Here is a 10,918-nt window from a genome sequence, read left to right on the forward strand (position 1 = left end):
CTGCCTCTTCCCTCTCTGCCTGGTGTCTAACTGGATTAGGAGTCTCCCTCCATCAAGGGTCTGGCTATCCCAGGGATACCGAAGGTGGCCTTTGGGCTACCCTGTGGGAATCCTCACATCTCCCTGAGAGAGCCTAGCCCCTGCCTGTGCTCAGAGGGCTGCAGTTGCTGGAGTCGCATATTAAGTGTTCTAAGCTTAAGAACAGTGGCTGCAACTGCTGCCTTCAGGAAAGAACTGAGGTTGTACTGAGGGCTCTGTGGCAGACACCTAGCCTTGGCACAGTCCCCTGGGCAATGGCTGAGAGTGTTACATTTCCAAAGGGGAACAAAGGAATCTAATTGGCAGACAGATGATGCTTAACTTACTACACAGACCGCAGAGTACTTCCACTTCTGGCCCCACAATCCTGTGATGCAGGAATGGCTGCCTCCATTTTATCGAGGGTAACTCTGAAGTTCAGGGTGGCTTCGAGTCTTGCCAATGTTCCAGTTGCCAAAACCCAAACCAGGGCCTGTCTGATTCCAGAGACCACTTCCTCTCTCTCTACTCTGACAAACTCCTGAAGGTGCTTTACAGTTGTTCATTGTACACAAGCAGTTGCTATGGAGCCACATTTAGCATCTTACAGAGCAGCCTTGAGTTCTAAAGTGAGGCAGAGGAATGCAGTAAAGATGGGGAAAAAAAAACTCACAAAGCTAGAAGTCTTGCTGGCCTTTTCCCACCAGAAGAAATGTCTTTTCTGTTGCAATTGGCTTACAGGTATGTTCCCTTATAAAAAAAATATGCATATGACTATTTTGTCGGCACGCATGTATGTGCACACATGTGTACCTGGTGTCCCCTAGGGTCTGATCCCCCTGGAACTAGAGCTACAGGCAATCGTGAGCGGCCATGTGGGTGCTGGAAATTGAACCTGGGTCCCCTGAAGGGGCAACCAGTGCTCTTAGCCGCTGAATCATCTCTCCAGCTCCAGTTCTCCCGTTTCTTTGGTTTTGAAAGACAAAATCACCTTGCTGGGTTTAATGAGAAAGAACAATGCGGTTTTCCTGGTAGGAACACATGTTGTTGGGTTCCCTAGAGCCTGGTGAACGTATGACGCAACTCCATGGTAGAACTGTTGTCTGCTTGTGGTACCCAGGCTGGGCGAAGCCTCCCTTTCAAGGCTGCTGATCAGTCCCTCTCCCCTAGGGTATGGACTCGGAGGATGACCCTCTGCTGCAGGATGTGTGGCTAGAAGAGGAACAGCAGGAAGAGGAGACTTCGGATGAGGCCTGCAGGGATGTCCCCGGGCCAGGGCTGCACTCCGGAGCACAGGGTTGCTGGCGATGCTGGACACTTCCCTCCAGGCCCGCGACCTTGGGTTTCTGGAGCACCCTGGGCTGGGCCTTCACCAACCCGTGCTGCGCAGGGCTGGTGCTGTTCCTTGGCTGCAGCATCCCCATGGTGCTGTCCGCCTTCATGTTCCTCTATTACCCTCCCCTGGACATCGACATCTCCTACAACGCCTTTGAGATCCGCAACCACGAGGCGTCACAGCGCTTCGACGCCCTGGCCTTGGCCCTCAAGTCCCAGTTTGGATCTTGGGGGCGCAACAGGCGCGACCTGGCGGACTTCACCTCTGAGACGCTGCAACGCCTCATCTCAGAGCAGCTTCAGCAGCTGCACCTGGGGAATCATTCTCGACCTGCATCCCGAGCTCCTCGCTCAGCGCCCAGGGACACTCCTGCCACTCAGAGATCAGCAGCCAGTCCCAGTGAGCGACGTCGCCGAGAGGCTCCGTCCCCGGAGGGTCAGGTAGCCAATCAGAGTCGGGCCCGTCGGGGCGCCTCGCGCTGGGATTACTCGCGCACCTATGTGAGCGCCAACACCCAGACGCACGCACATTGGCGAATCGAGCTCATCTTTCTGGCGCGCGGAGACGCGGAGCGCAACATTTTCACGAGCGAGCGTCTGGTCACGATCCACGAGATCGAGCGTAAAATCATGGACCACCCGGGTTTCCGGGAGTTCTGCTGGAAGCCGCACGAGGTGCTCAAGGACCTGCCGCTCGGCTCCTATTCCTACTGCTCCCCGCCTAGTTCACTCATGACTTACTTTTTCCCCACCGAGAGGGGCGGCAAGATCTACTACGACGGCATGGGCCAGGACCTGGCGGATATCCGGGGTGAGCAGCAGGCGCACTGGTGGAATGGGGCTATGCTGAGCTAGGGCGTGGCCAGCAGCAAGGTGTCTGTGGGATATGCGGCTGGGATTGGCTATGAAGAGGGGGAGAAAGTGACAGACTAGGGCGCCCACTGGGATTGTGGGATTTAGGGGGTTAGGTTGAATCCAGAGAGAGAACACATGGAGTGTGGCTTAGGGGTGGGGTTGGTTTGAGGGTACCTGGAAGGAAAGTTGTGTTAGGTTTTGATTGCGACCAAGCCACTTGAAGAGTAGAGGGTTTATTTCATCTTCTACATAAACGGGCAGGAACCTAGAGGCAGGAACGGAAGCAGAGGCCACGGAAGGCAGCTGCTCACCGTTTGCTCCATCCCTTTCTTAAACACCTAAGGAGCACCTACCCAAGAATAGCACTGACCCCAGAGGGCTGGGTCCTCTTCTGTCATGTGGCAATTAAGAAAAAATGTTCCCACAAGCCATCTGATGGAGGCGTTTTCTCAGTTGGGGTTCCTCTTCCCAGAGAACATTAGCTTGTGTCGAGTTGATAAAATCCCACGATAAAGAGGAACATGAAGGTTTAAGGTACCTTTTGGGTAGGTGAGACAGGCTAACGAGTGGGGTTTGGGGGACGGGAGGCCAGACGCAGGGTGGGTCTGCAGCAGGTGGGGTTATGAGATTACTGACTGGGTCTTGGAATTAGGTGCGGTTCAAACTGGAATCAAAGCATAGACCTAGTGGGAACCGCCTGCCCGGGCCAGGAAGCTGTTGGATTCTTGGAGCCGTTCCTCCGCCCCACACGGCATGGTGGCAGAAGGGGCTGGTGGGAGCTGGACACTGAGCTCTTTGGGTTTCCCTGTCCCCTGCAGGCTCCCTGGAACTGGCTATGACTCACCCTGAGTTCTACTGGTATGTGGACGAGGGGCTCTCTGTGGATAATCTGAAGAGCTCCCTCCTGCGCAGTGAGATCCTATTCGGAGCACCGCTTCCCAACTACTACTCGGTGGATGATCGCTGGGAGGAGCAGAGGGCTAAGTTTCAGAGCTTCGTGGTCACGTACGTGGCTATGCTCGCCAAGCAGTCCACGAGGTAGGAAGTCCAGCCACGCACGTCCTGGACCCACGTCACGTCCTGTGTGGCCCCTCTGTGTAGGCAGCATGGTGCCTCTTAAGGCCAAATCTCCTCCCCGCACAGCTGTAACCCCAGGAAGTCTGTCTCCAATGTTGAGCCGAGTTAGGCACATCCTCCGGTCCCTCCGAAAGGCCTCTTTTCTTGATCGGTGCTAATGGTTAGTAGACATGACAGCTTTGAAGGAGGGAGACAGTTCCAAAACTCTTGTCCCAGAGGGATTGAGTATGATTGTCCAGAAAGGAAGCAGTTCCTCTTTACCTCTAATATGCATGGAGTCCGTGGGAGGACTCGCTTCGTTTCTCTGGGCCTGAGTGTCCCTACTTGTAAGATGGGACTTGGTTCCTATTACTGTGGTCATTAAGAAGAGAGAGCAGGGCTGGCGAGGTGGTTTGGTAGTCATGAGCGCCTGCTGCTCTTGTAGAGAGAACCTAGGTTCTCAGTACCAAGTGGCAGCTCACAACTGTCTGTGATTCCAGTTCCAGGGGGCTCCTATGCCCTCTTCTGGCTTCTGCAGGCGCATGGCATGTGCATGGTGTCCACACATCACACAGGCAAAACACTCATACATATAAAATACATGTTTCTCTTAAAGAAGTGAAGAAGAGCTAAGACCTGAGGAGATGGCTCTGTTAGTAATGTGTCTGCCGTGCAGGCATGAAGATCTGAGTTCAGATCCCCTGGACCCACAGAAAACCCAGGTATAATCCCAGTATTAGGAACTGTAGGGTTGCAAGTCCTCTCTCAGATCCATGGAGTTTCCAAGGGGAGTGGGTTGTGTGCAAGTGGAGGCTGAGGAGAAGACTCATTGGGTAAGCTATGACGCGTGCAGGGCTCGGTGGTGAAGGGTGACTGCTGCCCTTCCAGGGGACCTGAGGATCTGATCCCAGCACCCACACCAGGTAGCTCACAGCTGCAGGAGATCTACTGCTCTCTTCTGGCCTCTGTGGTTACTGCAATCGTGTCCACAGACAAAAAACACAAACATACGCATAGAGAAAAAAAAAAAGTAAATTTGGAAAAAAAAAAAAAAGCCAAGGCAGAAATTACCAGGAAGACATTCAAGGTTGATATCTGATCTCTGGTCTCCAAACACACATGTACACACATGTGCACATGTGGGTAGACACACATGCATGTACATGTACACACACACACACACACACGTGCATGCCTGTGCACCATTTAAGAAGCCAGCAAGATGGCTCAATGGAGCCTGTCACCTAGCTTGATAACCTGAATTAAATCACATAAAGTAGGAGAGAACTGATTCCCACAAGTTGTCTTCTGACCTCCACAAGCACACCATAGTATGCACATACAACCTGCCCCCACCGCCCAACACACACACACACACACACACACACACACACACACACTTAAGAAAGATCTGGTTTGGACATGGGCTTGTTTCTGGCTGACTTCTGTAAGCCTTGGTAAAGATTAGTCTAAGGCATGAATGAGTGCACGCACGGACGGACAGACGGACGGATGAATGGATATTATAGTACCTCAAGGAAAGGCACCTGACAGGAGATGACTCTGGGGGGTGCTTCAGAGAGAAACACATAACCTCAGCTGAAATGTTTGGCCACTAAATTCAAGGACTTGCCCTAGGGAAAAAAAGCCAGTCTCCCCTCTTGTTACCCTGCGGCTTCCTAGCAGGAAGTGTCAGCCGCACCCCCTCCCAGGACTTGATTTTAATGCCTTCTTTCCGATTCACCAGATCCTTTTCATTGTTATATTATTGGTGACTCTAGAGAAAAACACACCTTGACTTAACACGGAATTACACAAATTGTCACTTTTACAGCTTCGCTGATCACACCAGGGACTGAGAACACTTGCGTGGCATTTACTGTTCTTCGTCCCCTTGTGGTATGGTTGTGTGCACTTTAATCAAATGCACATTTTAAACCCACAGACCATTCCGTCTTGCAGGTTTTGCTCGTCTCTGTTGATCTGCGTCTTTACCTTTCCTGTTGCCCTTCGTTACTCTCTGTGGCTTCATGCGTCCCTCTGAGACCACTTTCCTCATGTCTGAAGATCTCTCTTTAGTATTCTCTGAGTGCTGGTTTGCTGGTGGTGACTCCCATTTTGTTTGCCTGGGGGAAAAAATCTTTATTTTATTCTCATTTTTCTAACCCACCTCACGTGTGTAGCGTTCCAGATTGGCAGCTGTGTTCATTGACAGTTTGAAAGATGCCGCACCATTGTCACAGGACTTCCATCAGTTTCTGTAGAGAAGTCAGCTGCAGATCTTCCTGGTTGCTCATTTCTCTTATAAAAAAAAAATGTGAATGCATTTGTTTTGTGTGTGTGTGTGTGTGTGTGTGTGTGTGTGTGTATGCATGCCACTGTGTGCCTGTGGAAGTCAGAAGACAACTTGCAAGAATTTGTTCTCTCTCTCTCTCTACACTGTGTGGATTCCAGAACTCCCACTGTCCGTCTTGGCAGCAAGCACCTTTACCCACTGAGCCATTTTGCCTGCCCATTGTTGCTGTCTTCAAATGACTGGGTTTTTTTCCTCTGCTTTTAATTTGTTTATCTTTTAAAGATTAAGTTATTTATTATTTTATGTGTGTGAGTGTTTTTGCTTGTATGCGTTTTTTGGCATTATGTGTGTATGGTGCCCACGGTGGCCAGAAGAGGGCTCAGATCCCTTGCAACTGACTTCACAGACAATAGTAGGCTACTATGTGGGTGCTGGGAACTGAACCCAGGTCCTCCGTAGGAGCAGCAAGTGCTTTTAACCACTGAGCTGTCGCTCCAAGTCCTTTTTCCATGAAATACTCTGTAAATGCTGTATACATTAATATATACACGGCAAATGGCTGCTTTAACGCTCAGCTTTTTTAACTCGAAGAAAAATTATCTAATTCATCAAAATAAGACAGTCATAGATCTTTTCTTCTTGGCTGTTATGTATGAGGTTGGGAAAAATAAAACATTTGGTGAGGTGTGAATGGCACACGTCCAACTGTATATACTTAACATTTTAAAGTTGATTAATCCTGACACATCCACTGTCAAGATCATAAAATCCCAGGATGTTTCCTTATGTCCACTGATAACCAGCTCAGACTGCATCCTGCTTCCCAGCCCCAACCCTAGCCACCACTTTCCAGTGATTTGTTTTGTTTCATTTTATGCATGTGTGTGTTTAAAGGTACCACATGCATGCAGTGCTCTGAGAGGCCAAAGGAGGGCACTAGACCCCCTGGAACTGAAGTTGCAGTCAGCTCTCAGGCGGGTCCTGGGAATGGAACCCAGGTCCTCAGCTAGAGCAGGCTGCACTCTGAGCCATCTCTCCAGACCCACTTTGTGCTTTCTGCCATCCTTTTTTAAGAGCCTTGTATGCAATGTATCTTATAGCGTGTTTCCTTTTGATGGAGCTGGCTCATTTGAATTGTGCCCCTGCTTTATTGCGTATCAACAGTTTATTGTTGAGCACTGAACCGTGTTCATACCGTATTTTACCCATCTGTTCACTCACTGCTGAGCGTTTGCATCGCTTCCAGGTTCAACCTTTACTGATAAAGTTCCAGCAAGTGTTTGCACATAACTTTTTCTGTGAACAAATACTTTGGCCTTAGATTTAAAAAAAAAAAAAAAAAAAAAGCCTCGTAGTAAAAATCACCAGGCCATAATGGTGGGCATTTGTTTAACTTGAGAGACTTGCTGAGTTTTCCAAATTGCTTGTACCATTTTGTGTTCCCGGTGAGGGTGAGAATTCCAGGTCTCCTACATCCCCTCTTAAACTTGATGGGGTGCTCTAGTTTGTTTCTCTGTCACTGTGATAAACGCTAACCCTAACCAACTTGGGGACAGTGACAGTTCATCATGGAAGGAGGCCAAGGACCTGAGGTGGAGACCGAAGCAGGGGCCATGGAGGAACGCAGCTTTCCGGCTCATATTTATACCTCCCAGGACTTCCCAGGGGTGACACTGTCCACACTGGCCCCTATGTTAGTATTCTGTCTAAACTCCACCTCCACAGTTACCTGGCCACAGTCAGGTGTGCCCCTCCCCACAGTTACCTGGCAACAGCCAGGTAGGCCCGCCCACTATAAAAGGGGCTGCTTGCCCCCTCCTCTCTCTCTCTTGATCTCTTGCCTCTAGCTTCCCTCTGTCCCCTCGCCTCTCTCCCTTCCCTTTCCCCTCTCTCCAAGTGGTCATGGCCGGCCCTCCTCTCTCTCTCTCTCTCTCTCTCTCTCTCTCTCTCTCTCTCTCTCTCTCCTTCTCTCTCCCTCTCTCTCCCTCTCTCTCACTTTGTCTATCTATCTATCTATCTATCTATCTATCTATCTATCTATCTATCTATCTATCTCACTCTCTCTTTCTCTCTCTCACTCTCTCTCACTCTCTCTCACTCTCTCTCCCTCTCTCTCCCTCTCTCTCACTCTCTCTCACTCTCTCTTTCTCTCTCTCACTCTCTCTCACTCTCTCTGCCTCTACTACCCTCCTGGCTCCCCTCCCCATGTCTATGCTATACCAGTGTCCCCATGCCCTGAATAAACTCTATTCTATGCTATACTAGTGTGTGACTGGTCCCTCAGGGGGAAGAGATGTCTCGGCATGGGCCGGCTGAGACATCTCCTTCCCCCATACCTCTCTACATACCCACAGAACATACTCTTTATCTCATTATCTTTTTATAAACACATCACCCTCCACTGTAACAACCAAGAAAACACCCAAGGACGTGCCTATAGGTCAGTCTGACGGAGGAATTCCCTCAACTGACATGCCTTCTCTCGGGTGACAGTAGTGTGTCATGTTGCGATGCAGATAGGCAGTGCAGTTTTTAAACTGTTCTTAATTTAGGAAGGATGAATGAATGAATGAATGAATGAATGAATGAATGAATGAGGCTATTCTGATAGGTTGTAGTAGCAATCCTGCTGTCGCCGGTTTGCATTTTTCTAATGAGTAATGACTTGGACATCTGTCCTCATATTTCTAAAGGAGAAAGGACTTATTCACCTCACATTTTCAGTCTTTGGCTTCCTCCGGTCCCCTTGGTTTGGGCCTGTGGTTTGACAGAGTACTATGCTGGAGACACGGGGTAGGGGAAACTGCCCACCTCACGGTGATGGAAACCAAATGAACAAGAGGTTCATGAGCCTATTTGCCATCCGTCTAGTTTCTTTGGTGAAATACTGATGCAGCTTTTGTGTCCACTTGAAGAATAACGTTTGTATCCTTCGGGAATTTCATACATGGATATGAGGTATTTGATCACACTCTCCCACTCCTCCCCTAACTCTTCCCAGATCCTCCTCCTCCACCATCACCACCGGTAACAGCATCAGCACCACCAGCAGCACCAATGTAATGTCTTTTTCAATTCATAACCTACTGAGGCCAGTTTGTGCTGCTCAGATATTCATGGATGTGGGACCATCCTCTGAGTAGAGTAGACCTATCAAGGGCCACACTCTGAAAGAGAACTGACTCTCCTCTCCCAGAAGCCATCAGCGCTCATAGCTTAGCCAGGGCTGGGGACTCATGAGCCCTTCCCGTTTGCAAGCTGACAGGCTGACTGGCTTGATCCTGTGCAGCTCTGTGCAGGCAGACGCTGCGGCTGTAAGTCCTGAGTGCAGAGTTCCCATCATGTCCAGAGTGCAGAGTTCCCATCATGTCCAGAGTGCAGACTTCCCATCATGTCCAGAAGACACTCTTTCCCTCTGGTCCTCCTCGACCTCTTGTCTTGTACAGTGTTCTCACCTCACCGGAGAGATGGCTCAGTGGTTAAAAGAACTTGTCGTTCATGCAGAGGACCCACATGGCTGCTCACAACCATCTATATGTAACTCTAATTCCAGTGGCTCTGACGCCCTCTCTGGCTGCCCTGGGCACTACACACTCATAGTACAGATACATACATATATTCATACGTACATGCAGACATGCATACATACAGGCAAAACACTCATACACATAAAATAAAAAGAAGTCTTTTTAAAAGTCTTCCTACCCCCTCTTTCCCCATCTTCCCTGAGCCTTGGTGGTGTGTCCTGTTTGTGGCTGACACACTACAAATGTTTATTTTCTGTGCTTTGGCCAAGTACATGTTTCTGTGTTAGCGGCTGCCCACTTGTGCCCATTTTTGGTTGGGTTTTTCTGTTGCATACTAGACATTCATTTTGAGTTTGCTTGTGAACATGGAGCAAGATATGGACTGAGGTGTATTATTTTTACAATAACCCCAGTGCCGCTTGTTGGGAGGGCTCTTCTTTCTCTGTGCCTATGCACCTTGGACAAAACTTTCTGTCGACAAGTGTCGACAAATTTTTGAAAGTTTTGTTCTGTTCCATGGATGTGCACTTTGGAACTTCACAGACATGGTTATCATAACATCATACCAAGGTTTTGTTTGCTTCTTTCCTTCAGTCCTGGGGATTGAGCCCAGGGTGTTGCACATTTTAGGCAAGCATCCAACCACTGAAATGCATCCTGCCCTGTCTGCCTTGCGATCATTTTAAGTGTTTTTTTTTTTTACGTTTAATTGTTCTAGATCTTTTGCATTTCCAGATAAATTTTAGAATCAGCTTCTTTATTTCTGAAATAGATAAATGGCCATTTGGGCCTGTGTTTGCACAAATCTGTAATCCCAAGGTATCTGTGAGGCTAAGGCAGAAAAATAATGGTTCAGCCTGTGCTACAGAGTGTGTTCAAGGACTGCCTGGATAATTTAACAAGACCCTGTCTCAAATTATTTAAAAAAATTAAAAATAACAGAGGCTGTTGTTCACTGGTAGAGCATGGGCTTTGTATGTGTGAAGCCCTAGGTTCAATCCCAAGTACCAAGAGATAGGAAAGTCAGTCTCCTGGGATCTTCAATGTGAGAGACATCTTGAAATAATGCATCTTTGGTCCCATGAGCAAGTTTTTTTTTTTAAACTATTTATTAATTTTTATTTATTTATTTATTTATTTATTTATTTATTTATTTAATGTAAGTACACTGTAGCTGTCTTCAGACACAGGAGGGCCACAAGAGGGCATCAGATGTCATTGCAGATGGTTGTGAGCCACCATGTGGTTGCTGGGATTTGAACTCATGACCTCTGGAAGAGCAGTCAGTGCTCTTAACCACTGAGCCATCTCACCAGCCCGCAAGTTTTTATCTTATCCCTAAGCAGTTTCTATTTTCACGCTCCAATAATAGTATAATTTTGAAATTTATTCTCCAGTTGCTAATTTAAATTTATAATTTCCTTTGTGTTTTATGACCTCGCTAAACTTAGAGTTTGTTGTTGTTGCTGCTTTGGGTTTGTTTGTTTGTTTGTTTTGTTTTGATCCCATTAGATTTCCCACACAGATAAGCATTTGTTACACTGATAAAGACAGATATGCACCTTCTTTTCCAATACAGACACAGTTTATTTCTCATTTTCTTGCCTGATCGCACTGGCCAGCACCTTCAGAACCTAGTACTGAATAGATGGAATGGGGATGGTTTTTTTAAAATTTGAATTATTTCTTATGCTTTTATTTTAGTCTTATTTTTCTTGGTAGCCATAAATCTTAGTGGCTACGTTAGGATTTGTAGTAACCTAAATATCACAGTACATCATCCAGTATATCTTCAAGATGGTACCATACCATCCGGTATATCTTCAAGATG

The 10,918-nt window shown here is 48.0% G+C and overlaps 1 protein-coding gene across 1 annotated transcript in view; it reads left to right on the forward strand.

The window, feature by feature from the left end:
* The first annotated feature begins 1,191 nt into the window (after nucleotides 1-1,191).
* Nucleotides 1,192-10,918, forward strand: part of Disp3 (dispatched RND transporter family member 3) — a 32,848-nt gene continuing 23,121 nt past the window's right edge. The window contains exons 1-2 of the mRNA XM_028757992.1: nucleotides 1,192-2,164; nucleotides 3,027-3,246. Of these exons, the coding sequence (XP_028613825.1) occupies nucleotides 1,192-2,164; nucleotides 3,027-3,246 (1,193 nt within the window). The remainder of the gene's footprint in view (nucleotides 2,165-3,026; nucleotides 3,247-10,918) is intronic.

This window comes from Grammomys surdaster, unplaced genomic scaffold, assembly GCF_004785775.1.
Source record: "Grammomys surdaster isolate TR1022 unplaced genomic scaffold, NIH_TR_1.0 126185, whole genome shotgun sequence".
Lineage (NCBI taxonomy): Eukaryota > Metazoa > Chordata > Mammalia > Rodentia > Muridae > Grammomys > Grammomys surdaster.